This window comes from Leucoraja erinacea, chromosome 33, assembly GCF_028641065.1.
Source record: "Leucoraja erinacea ecotype New England chromosome 33, Leri_hhj_1, whole genome shotgun sequence".
NCBI classification, from domain to species: domain Eukaryota; kingdom Metazoa; phylum Chordata; class Chondrichthyes; order Rajiformes; family Rajidae; genus Leucoraja; species Leucoraja erinaceus.
Window position 1 is genome coordinate 17136165 of NC_073409.1, and position 13204 is coordinate 17149368.

General features: G+C 45.8%; 1 protein-coding gene across 1 annotated transcript in view; it reads left to right on the forward strand.

The window, feature by feature from the left end:
• LOC129712759 (synaptic vesicle glycoprotein 2B-like) overlaps nucleotides 1-12548 on the forward strand; it is a 135232-nt gene extending 122684 nt beyond the window's left edge. The window contains exons 10-13 of the mRNA XM_055661469.1: nucleotides 286-419; nucleotides 3094-3300; nucleotides 5835-5994; nucleotides 8154-12548. Coding sequence (XP_055517444.1) covers nucleotides 286-419; nucleotides 3094-3300; nucleotides 5835-5994; nucleotides 8154-8337 — 685 coding nt within the window. The 3' untranslated portion in view covers nucleotides 8338-12548. The remainder of the gene's footprint in view (nucleotides 1-285; nucleotides 420-3093; nucleotides 3301-5834; nucleotides 5995-8153) is intronic.
• The last annotated feature ends 656 nt before the right edge of the window (nucleotides 12549-13204 follow it).

Below are 13204 nucleotides of genomic sequence, written 5' to 3' on the forward strand. Positions count from 1 at the left end.
GCGGTAGAGTTGCTGCTTTAAGCCCCTGTCCCACTTTCACAACCTAATTCACGATCTTCGCCGAGTTTGTGGACGAGTGAGGCTGCCATCGCGGCGCCACCCGGTGGTAATTATCCACCATCTCACCCCATCGGGATAGAAACAAATAATGCTGATCAACTGTTAATAAGTCAGGACTATATTCAGCTGCCAAGCCACCAGTGTGATTTATTCTGTTGTTCCTCTATTCGGTAGTCAAAAAACATTGAAAGTGGTGATCTTAATTGCCGATTTCTTTCTCTACAGATTCATTGCGATCAAATTTAAATCTATTACCTTTGAGGACTCCCTGTTTGAGGATTGCTACTTTGAAGACATTTCATCGATCAACACTCACTTCAAGAATTGTACCTTTGTGAGCACAGTCTTCTATAACACAGGTCAGCATCTGCATTGGAGCATGGTCTAGGAAGGATATCTGGCTGATCCTATCTTGCAACTGGCGCAAGATATGTGGGTCCATGAGGAACTTGATGTTCTAGAATACACAATGTCTTGGCCTCCACAGCCATCTGTGACAATGAATTACACAGATTCACCACCCTCTAGCTAAAAAGTCATAGAGTCATTGTGTGTGGAAACAGGCCCTTTTATCCAACTTGCCAACACCATCCAATATGTCCCATCTATCCCAGTCCCACCTGCCTGCATTTGGCCCATATCCCTCTAAACCTGTCCTATCAATGTACCTGTCGAAGGTACACAAAAATGCTGGAGAAACTCAGCGGGTGCAGCAGCATCTATGGATCGAAGGAAACAGGCAATGTTTCAGGCCGAAACCCTTCTTCAGACTCTGTACCTGTCGAATTGTTTCTTAAACATTGCAATAGTCCCTGTTTCAACTACCTCCTCTGGCAGTTCGTTCCATACTTTTTGTGAAAAAGTCACCCCTCATGTTCCTATTAAATCTTTCCTCCACCTTAAATCTATGTTCTCTGGTTCTCGATTCCCCTACTCTGGGACTTACTTACCATCGCCCGCCGGGGGCTTTGACTCTGACATCGGGAGGAGAATGAGGAGTGCAGGGGAGAGATAAGACTTTGCCTTCCATCACAGTGAGGAGGAGATTCACTGTGATGGATGTTTGTGTAAATTGTATTGTGTCTTGGTTCTTTTTCTTGACTGCAGAAACCACATATTAGCTGAACCTCAATGATGTTCAAATGACAACAAATAAATTGTATTGTATTGTATTGTATTAAGACTCTGTGCTTGTAACTGATCTATTCCTCTCAACAAAATCCTCCTCATCTCCATTCTAAGATTCGGCCTTTGAGGTTACCCATTAATTTAATATGAGATAGCAATTGCACCCCAGCTACCACATGGACTTGTCCGAACAAGATCTTAATCCAGTGGCAGGAGGAACCAACATAACCAGAGACCAGCTCTGCTACATGGACATTAACACTGATGTCAGCACACAAGCATTCATGCCCACATGGCTGGGCGCAGGAACAGATGCTACGACTCACTCTCCTCCTTGCTTCCTCCACACCTTCTCCCAAACACCCACCCCTCCCCTCGACCCTCTCACCCTCGATTCCCCGCATCTCAGATCCCTTTTTTCAGGATGGTCCAAGGTTGGGAACAGTTCATCTTTTACCACTTATACTACTCCTCTCCCCAACTTGAATATTGGGCAGGTTAATGCCAGCAGTCACATAGTGGGAAGAGAAGTTTGCTTGATTGTCTAACAGTGTCACCAAAAGCCATTTATTAAGTAATGTCTGAATGATTTTATTATAGAAGCATTAACACAGCATAAGATTTGATTTAATTTAAAATGGCTGCAATTTAATAATTTCCCAGTCAAATTTGATTACACCTCTATTTAACAAACTGCAATTAATATTTTGGCAGAGGTTTAACATGATTGCAATTTTCTTTGGCTTGTCTATGACTTTCTCAAAGAGTTCTTTAAAAAATTGCTTAATTCTCATTTATGTTTGAATTTGTCTACTTCAATATCCCAGGGGTTCACATTGGATACTGTCCCAACTGGGATTAGGAAAGTTGGAAAATATGAAGAGATCAGTTTAGTTTAGAGATACAGCGTGGAAACAGGCCCTTCGGCCCACCGCGTCCAAACCGACCAGCGATCCCTGCACATTAACACTATCCAACACACACACTAATAGTAAGGACAATTTGCAGTTATACCAAGCCAATTAAGCTACAAACCTATACGTCTTTGGAGTGTGGGAGGAACCTAAGCTCACTCACGTGGTCGTGGGGAGAACGTACAAACTCGGTATAGACAACACCCGTAGTCGGGATTGAACCCAGGTCTCCGGTGACAGGTCTCCGGTGACAGGTCTCCAGGTCACAGGCAAGCGCAGGAAGGTAGCAACTCTACCGCTGCGCCACCATGCTGTCCAATCTAATCAGATCATGCTACACTTGAATACATGGAAGCCAAACACAAGTACAAAAGGTAGAGTGAAGAGAAGGATATCGGAGTGCAGAATATAATTCTCAGTATTGTAGCCTCACAGTTCGAAAGCAATAGTCCGCAGTCCGCAATGAGGTCGATTGGAAAAGCAGAACAGTACCTCAGCTAATGGAACGACCATTCCAAAGTCTGGCAACAGAAGGAGAAGATGCTATTCCTCAGTCTAGTGATGGTACATGCTTTAGTGCTTTCCTGGTTCTTGATTCCACTACCTGGGTGAAAGACAGTGCATTTACCCAATCCCTTCGAGATCTTCGACAACTCTACAGGATCACCCCTCAACCACCTGCGCTCCAAGGAATAAATCCCTAGCCCGCTCAACCTCTCCCCATAGCTCAGCCCCTCGAGTCCTGGCAACATCCTGGTAAATCTTCTCTGAACCCTTTCAAGCTTGATCTCATCAAACAACATTAAATCGAAGATAGACACAAAATGATGGAGTCACTCAGAGGGACATGCAGCATCTCTGGAGAGAAGGAATGGGTCTCAACCCGAAACAACCGGAGTTACTCCAGCATTTTGTGTCTATCTTCGATATAAACAAGCACCTGCAATTCTTTCCTCCCCTCAAACACCATTAACTCTGGTTTATGTTCCAGATCTGTTCAAGACTAGGTTTTCCCACAGCAGATTTGTAAACAGCACGTTCCTCCACAGCAAGGAAGGATGTCAGATTGACTTCGCCGACGACGCTGAAACTGCCTTCCTCACATACCTGGTCAGTTTCCTGGGCTCGCTGGCTGTGTTGCCTGGGAACATTGTATCTGCCCTGTTCATGGACAAGATCGGAAGGATTAAGATGATTGGTGAGTAGTTGTTGATTATCATTTTCAAGGAAGTTGACGTGGCTCTTTTGTCACAGCGGAAGGAACGTTAGTCTTAGTTTAGTTTAGTTTAGTTTCGAGATACAGCACAGAAACAGGCCCTTCAGCCCACAGAGTCCGCGCCAACCACTGATCCCTGCGCACTAACACTATCCTACACACACTAGGGACAATTTACAATTTTACCAAGGAAATTTGCCTGCAAACCTGTACATTTTTGGAGTGTGGGAGGAAACCGGAGCTCCCGGAGAAAACCCACACAGGTCATGGGGAGAACATACAAACTCTGTATAAACAGCACCCATAGTCAGGATCGAACCTGGGTCTCTGGCCCTGTAAGGCAGCAACTCTACCACTGAATCACCATGCCGCCCAGGCTGAATGTTAGAGAAAGGAGCCCCTCGAGTCTGGTCAGCCATTCATTGAAGTCAAGGCATATGCACAAATGGTTGATTTGTTATCCACAATAACAAACTCGGAAAGGAGCTGGGTTGAACTTGTTGGCTCTCCAATGGGAAGATTCCCTCAGGAATGAATCCCATATGCTGGGTGTTGATACTGCGAGGCGTTCAAGGTGGATCTGGATCAATTCTCAGCTTGAGCAGTGGACCCATAGTACAGGAGATGGCTAGTGAATGCTCGACCTATGTATGGGTTGTTATTTTTATCAATTGGGAGGATAAGAGAGCAAGTTTAAGGAGTTTGTGTAGGGAGGAACTGCAGATGCTGGTTTAAAACAAAGATAGACACAAAATGTTGTAGTAACTCAGTGGGACAGGCAGCATCTCTGGAGCGAAGGAATGGGTGATGTTTCAGGAGGAGACTCTTCTTCAGATTTGCCCCTTCCCCCTTCATCACGCCACTGCCACTTCCCTTCCCAGCAGATTACAGGTTTGGGTTAGGAAGATAGTACTGGTGTGGCGAAGGTATGCCGTAATAGGAAACAACTGGTGTGCCGTTACAGGGAGCAGGAGCCTGGGTTGTTTGATGGATTCATACACCTTTTCTTGACTTCCATTCTCCAGATGTTTTGTAGTTTTAGATTTAGACATCCAGTGGGCAAACAGGCCCTGCGGCCCAACGAGGCCACACTGACCAGCGATCCCTGCACACTAACACTACCCTATACACACAATAGGGACAATTTTACATTTCTACAATTATACCAAGCCAATTAACCTACAAACATGTACGTCTTTGGAGTGTGGGAGGAAACCGGAGCACCCGGACAAAACCCACGCAGGTCACGGGGAGAACATACAAACTCCGTACAGACAAGCACCCGTAGTCAGGATTGAACCTGGGTCTCTGGCGCTGTCAGGCAGCAACTCTACCGCTGCACCACCATGCCGTCCTTTTGAGGGTTTCTCAATAGTGAAAAACTTGACAGTGTTGATGGTGAAAGGGACCACATTTTACTTCACTGGCCACTGAAAACTAACATGTAGGTACAACAAGCGATTAGTGTGTTATTCATTGTGAGGAATGGACTTCAATAGAACAAAAAGGAAGACCTAGCAGAATTGTAGAAGGTCTTTGTGAATCCACACCTGTATGTAATGTCATTGTCTGCAGTTTTGGACTCTTTACCACGGAAAGGACATACTTTCTACAGAAGGAGTGCAGAGGACCCAGAGCAAACTCAAAGGGCTCTAGTCTTTACTCTTGCTCCTAAAAAAGTCAAAGTGTCATAGAGGCATACAGCTTGGAAACAGGCTCTTCAGCCCAACTTGCCCATGCCAACCAAGATGCCCCATCTTCACTAGTCCCACCTGCCCGCATATAGTCCCTATCCTTCTAAACCTTTCCTAATCATGGACCTGCCCAAATGTCTTTTAAATGCTGCAACTACCCCCTATGTCAGCTCGTTCCAAACACCCACCACCCTTTGTGTGAAAAAGCTGCCCCTCAGGTTCTTTAGTTTAGTTTAGAGATACAGTGCGGAAACAGGCCCTTCGGCCCACCGACCAGCGATCCCCGCTCACACTAACACTAGCCCTACACACACTAGGGATAATTTACATTTGTTTAGAATACCAAGCCAATTAACCTACAAACCTGCACATCTTCAGAATGTGGGAGGAATCCGAAAAATCTCAGAGCAAGCCCATGCAGGTCACGGGGAGAACGTACAAACTCCGTACAGAAAGCACCAGGAGTCAGGATCCAACCTGGGTCTGTGGCGCTGTAAGGCTTATGGCCTACTGAGTCCGCGCCAACCAGCGATCCTTACATACTAACACTATCCTACACACACTAGCGACAATTAACAATTAAAAAAAGAAAATTTGTCTGCAAACCTGTACATTTTTGGAGTGTGGGAGGAAACCAGAGTTCCCGGAGAAAACCCACGCAGGTCATTGGGAGAGCATACAAACTCTGTATAGACAGCACCCATAGTCAGGATCGAACCTGGGTCTCTGGCCCTGTAAGGCAGCAACTCTTTACAACCGGGCCATATAATCTGTTTTATCACTTACGTGGCGACTGTCTGTTGTTCTAATTTGCTCTTCTAGGTGGATCAATGTTGCTGTCGGCCATCACCTGCTTCTTCCTGTTTTTTGGGGACAGTGAGTCGGCCATGATCGGAATGCAGTGTCTGTTCTGTGGGGTCAGTATAGCAGCGTGGAATGCACTGGATGTGATCACCGTGGAGCTGTACTCTACAGATAAAAGGTGGGTGGGTCCGCTGTCCCTTCTGACCTGTCCAGCAGCAGCTTGGCCTATCCTGGACATCATGGTGTAACCAAGGCAGATCTTGGTTACGCCACTTGTATTCTCATTAAGGAGAAGGATGCATGGCCAAGCTGGCCATCCGCAAGTCACGGTGCCAGGCGCAAGTGGGCTCTGCCCGAGCCGGCAGCCTGCGCCTTTACCGGGGTTACGCCCGCGCCCGGGTGCTACTCGAGAAAGACTATGCGCTGTCCACGGGCTCCCTGTTGGATCTCCGGGACCGCTGGTCACTACGTTGGTGGGGGGGGGGGGGGGGATTGTATCATAGTTGTATGATTGTACCATCCTTGACAAGGATTGTATCATAGTTGTTTGATACTCAGTATATTTGATATTTGAGAATATGTATTTGACTTTGTGCTATGGTAGAGCTGCTGCCTCTCAGCACCAGACACCCGGGCTTGATCCTAACCTCGGGTGATGTCCAAGTAGAGTTTGACTCAAGAGTCAAGAGAGTTTATTGTCATGTGTCCCAGATAGGACAATGAAATTCTTGCATTGCTGCAGCACAACAGGATATTGTAGTCATAAATACAGAATGGATCAGTGTGTCCATATACCATAATAAATATATATATACACACATCAGTAAACAGATAAAATGCAATAGGCTGTGATAGTTCAGAGTTTGTTTGAAGTTGAGTTTAATAGTCTGATGGCTGTGGGGAAGCAGCTGTTCCTGAATCTGGATGTTGCAGATTTCAGGCTCCTGTACCTTCTACCTGATGGCAGTGGAGAGATGAGTGAGTGGCCAGGATGGTGTGGGTCCTTGATGATGCTGCCAGCCTTTTTGAGGCAGCGACTGCGATAGATCCCCTCGATGGTGGGGAGGTCAGAAGCGATGATAGACTGGGCAGTGGTTACAACTTTTTGCAGCCTTTTCTGCTCCTGGACGCTCAGGTTGCTGTACCAAGCCACGATGCAACCGGTCAGCAAGCTCTCTACTGTGCACCTGTAGAAGTTGGAGAGAGTCCTCCTTGACAAACCGACTCACCGTAATATTCTCAGGAAGTAGAGGCGCTGATGTTCTTTCTTTATGATTGCATCAGTGTTCTGGGACCAGAAGAAATCTTCGTAAATATGCACGCCCAGGAATTTGAAGATCTTGACCCTTTCCACCATCGACCCCTTTAATATAAACATTCTCCCTGAGACCACCGTGGGTTTCCCCCGGGTCCACTGGTTTCCTTCGCATCATAAAGACGTGCGGGCTTTTTAGGTCAATTGGCTTCTGCAAATACTCCCTAGTGTACAGTGAGTGGATGTGAAAGAGCGATAACATAGAGCTAGTATGAACGGGTAATCGATTGTCAACTTGGGCTGAATAGTCAGGATCAAACCCGGGTCTCTGTCCATTTTAATTGCCTAATGACAGAGCAACAGACTGCAAATTATGGTCTTCATAACCAACCTGGGATAAACCATGTTGGCCCCATGCTGGAAGTGGTGGAATATGCACAATGCAAAGAGACCCTGACATTACCTTAACATAGAAAAGACATCTCCGCCAATTTTGATCAATGTTTTGGCGTTGGCAGCTCTCTGTAAAGTTGGAAGGACCTGTGAACTGAGAACATACCAGTGATCGGTGGCAATGTACTCATGGGACAGAGTCGGGTGAGATGGATGGGGTTCGGACCAGAGGTTCCTCCTCATCTCCTTTCTTTTTTTTTACTTTTTTTTTTTTTTTACATGTGGTTAAAGTGCACATTGTCAGGTTTTAATAAAGCCCAGTTTTAAACATTTTGGTTTCACCATGTAGAAATTACAGCAGTGTTTATACATAGTCCCCCTCATCTCCTTTCTAAAGGTGCAATACATTCTTTATGTATCCAGGCATGCTATACCTGACCATGAAGCACTCATGGAAGGCAGAAACTCTACCGCTGGGCCACCATGCCGCCCCAAATTGTACCGACCCAATTGCCGAAACGGAACAATGAAATTCTTACTTCAATGGTGTTCTAATATGAATGGCTACAATTCTAATGTCTGTAATTATGTCAAGGTCTGAAAAGCATTGTGATACCAAGAAGCAGCGCAACGGTTGTGAAAATGGAACATTTGGGTTGGTGGAATTTAATTTCCATTTCTTTCCACAGGGCAACTGCATTTGGAATCCTGAACGGCCTCTCCAAGTTTGCCGCGATCCTGGGCATATCGATATTCGCCTCTTTCGTGGAGATAACTAAGGTGGTCCCCATCTTGTTGGCCTCTGTTGCATTAGTGGGAGGTGCCGTGCTTGGTCTTCGGCTTCCCGAGACCCGGGAGCAGGTTCTGATGTGAGGGGCCCTCCACCACGTTCTGGACCCATAGTATATGCACAGTTGCTAACCACTACCCTTACAGCCTGAAGCATCCACTCCACCATCTGTGCTTTCTGAGCCTGGACATACTTGTGGTATCTGCACACGCAATGCGGTTTCATATAGCTACTTAACATGTATTGACAGAAGTCGTCCTGTACACATACTCATCAGGCTGGGATGGGGGAAGGTTGGGCACCGTCACTAGTGTTTTCATTGTTCAGTGTTGCACCCCCTTACTTTGACGTTCTCTCTCTTTGTTAATCGCACACCCTGCACACATCCCGATTGGCCCCGTGGAAGGGTCAGTCCTCACCTCTTGGTTTATGGGTCCACCAATGGAAGTTCAGCCATACACACTTCATGCCAACTCAGTGAGGTGTTGAAGTCTTGGAGGAGATGCACCCATGCTCCTCCCCACTGCAAACTGCAACTAGCAGATTTAAACCTGACCTCCAGTGCCGTATGTGTGGAGTTTACATGTCCTCCATGCGTCATAAGTGATAGGAGCAGAATTGGGCCATTCGGCCCATCAAGTCAACTCCACCATTCAATTATGGCTGATCTATCTCCCTCTCCTAACCTCATTCTCCTGCCTTCTCCCCATAACCCCTATGTGGGTTTCCATACTATCAGGCCATACTATTTCCTCTGCCTTTCCAAAGACATGCGGGTCGGTAGGTTAATTGACCGCGGTAGATTGCCCCTGGTGTGTAGGTGAGTGGTGAATGGGGGCTGCTGATGGGAATAGCTTATGAGGACATGAGGAGAGAGAAAGTAGATTTAGTGGAGTTGGGAGCCTGGTGGATAGCATTGACTCAATAGGCCGAAGGGTCTCTTTCCATGCTGCATGACTAGATGTAAAGTTGTTATAATATGCTGTTGCAATAGTGAACCTCTGGAAGTAATGATGCTCTCTCTGCCGCCCTGCCTGCAGACAACAGTGTGAGAAAGAAGCTCTGCCTGACACCAATGAGTGAGGTTGTGCCTGATTGACTGATTAGACTTGCACCCAGATCAATAGATGTTTCCCCCTTCAACCCCCACTCTGATTGATGCTGATGCTGGAATCTGCTTTATCATGCTGAATGTCGACACAGGAACTGCAGATGCTGGTTTACCAGAAAGGCACAAAGTGCTGGAATAACTCAAAGGATCAGGCAGCATCTCTGGAGAACATGGATAGGTGACGTTTCGGGTCGGTACGCTCTGACAGTCTGAAGAGGGTCTCGACTTGAAACGTCACCTACCCATGTTCTCCGGGGATATTGCCTGACCTGTTGAGTTACTCCAGCACTCTGTGTCTTATCATGCTGAATTATAGGTTTAAGGTCACATTCCAATGTTACAGTGCAGGGTTCAATGCTGACTTTTGGAAGATTGTTAAGCCAGGGTCTTGTATGCTTTTCACGTGGACATGGATAGAAGCCGAGCAGCACATTCTCTCAATATCCTCCAAATAAGACCACCAACCTGTTCACTGGTCAGTGAAATCCTTGCTGTTTGTGGGCATACTGCACAGCGAATATCTATCTACATGAGATGACCAACAGCTCCAGCGAAAAGGCTTTAACACGCCTCGATGGTTGCGTGACCATTGCATAAAATCAGGTGTCATTCTGTTGTGCATCAGTTCCCACATCGACGCATTATTGATCTTTGGTTCCAACATCACATTGAAACCTGTTACAAAGACTGGCTTCCAAATTAGACCCAATCAAACCTGTCTTTAGTGCTTCTGTCATCATAACACAAGTTTTGCGTCGGGTTTCAGGTGTTTGTACCCATTTATTGGTAAAGTATCATCTGTCTAGAAATTGGACAGGGCGCTTCCTATCACAACTCACCCCTTGCAGTTTACATTTCCTGCATGCTTTGCACATGCATATCATCAACATGTCCATTTGAATTGCCTAATGACAGAGCACGAGACTGCAAATTATGGTCTCAGAAACACAGAAACACAGAAATTAGGTGCGGGAGTAGGCCATTCGGCCCTTCGAGCCTGCACCGCCATTCAATATGATCATGGCTGATCATCCAACTCAGTATCCCTGCCCTGCCTTCTCTCCATACCCTCTGATCACCTTAGCCACAAGGGCCACATCTAACTCCCTCTTAAATATAGCCAATGAACTGGTCTCGACTACCCTCTGTGGCAGAGTGTTCCAGAGATTCACCACTCTCTGTGTGAAAAAAGTGTGTTTGTGTTTATCTTCATGGGATAAACCATGGTGTCCCCATGCGGGAAGTGGTGGAATATTCACAATGCAAAAAAAACCCTGACATTACCTTAACATAGAAAAGACTTCTCCACCTATTTTGATCAATGCATTGGATTTGGCAGTTCTCTGTGAAGTTGGAAGGACCTGTGAACCGAGAACATATCAGTGATCGGTGGCATTGGGATCAGCTAGACTCATGGGGCATCGTCGGGTGAGGTGGGTAGGTGTCTGACCAGTAATTCCTCCTCATATCCTTTCCAAAAGTGCAATACATTCTTTGTGTTTCCAGGCATGCTATACCTGACCATGAAGCACTCACAACTCACCATGCGATGGGCAGAAAATAATGTACCATCTCTCACCTTGATAAAATGAAACCCAAATAAACCACGCACACACCATCCTGACTTGTAACTATCCCGCTGTTCCTTCACTGTCACTGGGTCCAAATCCTGGAATTCCCTGCCTAACAACACAAGGATATTGCCAGGATTAGATGGTCTGAGCTACAGGTATAGGGAGAGGCTTAGTAGGCTGGGATTCTATTCCTTGAAGTGTAGAAAGATGAGGGATGATCTTATAGAGGTGTTTAAGGAATAGATCGGGTAGATGCACATGTGAGGAATAGATTGGGTAGATGCACAGAGTCTCTAGCCCAGCGTAGGTAAATCGAGGACCAGGGGACATGGGTTTAAGGTGAAGGGGAAAAGATTGAATAGGAATCTGAGGGTAGATTTTTCGCACATAGGGTGGTGGGTGTACATAACAAGCTGCCAGAGGAAGTAGTTGAGGCAGGGACTATCCCAACATTTAAGAAACAGTTAGACAGGTACATGGATAGGACAGGTTTGGAGGGATATGGGCAAAACGCAGGCAGGTGGGAGTTTGGGTAGGGCTAGTGTAGCTGACCGATGTGGGCAAGTTGGGTCGAAGGGCCTGTTTCCACACTGTATCACTCTATGACTAGGCCAAATATATATATATACTGTATACATCACATTAAAATAACATATAACATTTACTAGCTCAGATGGTAATACAGTTTCTAATCTATAAAACAAAGACTGCAATGGTTCAAGAAATCCTCATCACCACTTTATCAAGGGTAATGAGAGATGTCAACAAATGCTGGTATCGCTACTGATGCAGTCATTTAAAACAAAACATTATTACAAAAGCAAAGAATGAGGCCATTCACTCCATCATCTTCATGACAGCTCGTTAGGCCTAGCTCATGACTCATCCCTTTCCACTGAACCTCTCGAGTATTTTATTCTTAAGCACATATTCAATTTTCTGCCTTGAAAAGATTATTGTGTTGAAATTGAAAAATTCATTCCACGCAGTGTCTGTAGTGCAGATGCCAAGAACCAACTGAAAGTCACAATTTTTATTCTAATAATTACACTCTGACAAGAAATATCCCTCTCCAAAGTAATAATAAGAGTCATTTATCATTCATGACCCATTAATATTTATCAGACGCCGTCTAACCGTAAACATCGTCAAATGTTTTTCATCCTGTGAACTCTGGATTGTCAGTGCGTTCAGTCTGTTTACCGATTGTTTCCGCAGCCTGTCAGCTACTGAATACTAAAACGGTAAACCATCTTTAGAATGCTCAGCGGGAACAGTCAGCAGTTGGAAGAGAATCAAAGCCGAGTGGTTTTGGGTGTGAATCCTTTTCCAGAACTGCATCCAAACCTTTCTTGTCATCTTTCCATCTGCCTTTGTAGAAATTAGAGCCTTTATATCACACTTGCCACAACGCCAAAAACATTCCAGTCGACTGATTTATTTACTCCTGAGATGTGGATAAACCAAATGTTTTTTTTTTATGCCTCGTTGTCACCTTCACCTCAGCCAACAATGAACTATTCTACATTTACTTGCTTTGACCTGACCTTCTCACACCTTACCCTTCCATATCTCCAGTTTGCCTCTCCCCTGACTCTCAGTCTGAAGAAACGTCACCCATTCCTACTCGCCAGAGATGCTGCCTGTCCCGCTGAGTTACTCCAACATTTTGCGTCTATCCTGTGCAAACCTAATGCTTATTGTCCAGCTCAATTTACACCTGATGCAAGCAGCTTTGTTGGGTCATTTCTGAAGGCAGCAGTAAAACTGCAATCAAATGAGTCGGTTTTCAGTCTAGATATGCCCCCCACCACACACACCTAGGCTAGTCACCCAGAAATGTTCTAATTCCAACATGCCAAGTAGATTTAAATAAACATGCAACAAAAACCTTATATTGCTGACCATGCACTATCTTCAAAATGCAGCTCTTCTATATAGGCAGTCCCTCAGAGTCAAGGATGTATTGCCTGAGACCCGCTTCCGCCTCCCCCTCCCCCTCCCCAACCCCACCCCACCCTCGCCTCTTTGCAAACCCTGAGTAAACATCATAGGTCCCAGAACAGATTCTATCAGGCTAAGTGATGATCGGGGGGTAGGGGGGGGATGGTGTGTTAGGGGGGCAAGGTAAATTAAATCCATCGAGCATATTCCTAAAGCCTTCTTGTAACATCCTCATTGGCACCAGGGAATTCATGATGTCCGACTGTTCAAAATGGAGGAGGGGATTTCAGCCTGACACTGAGAACCTTTAGTCTTGTTGCT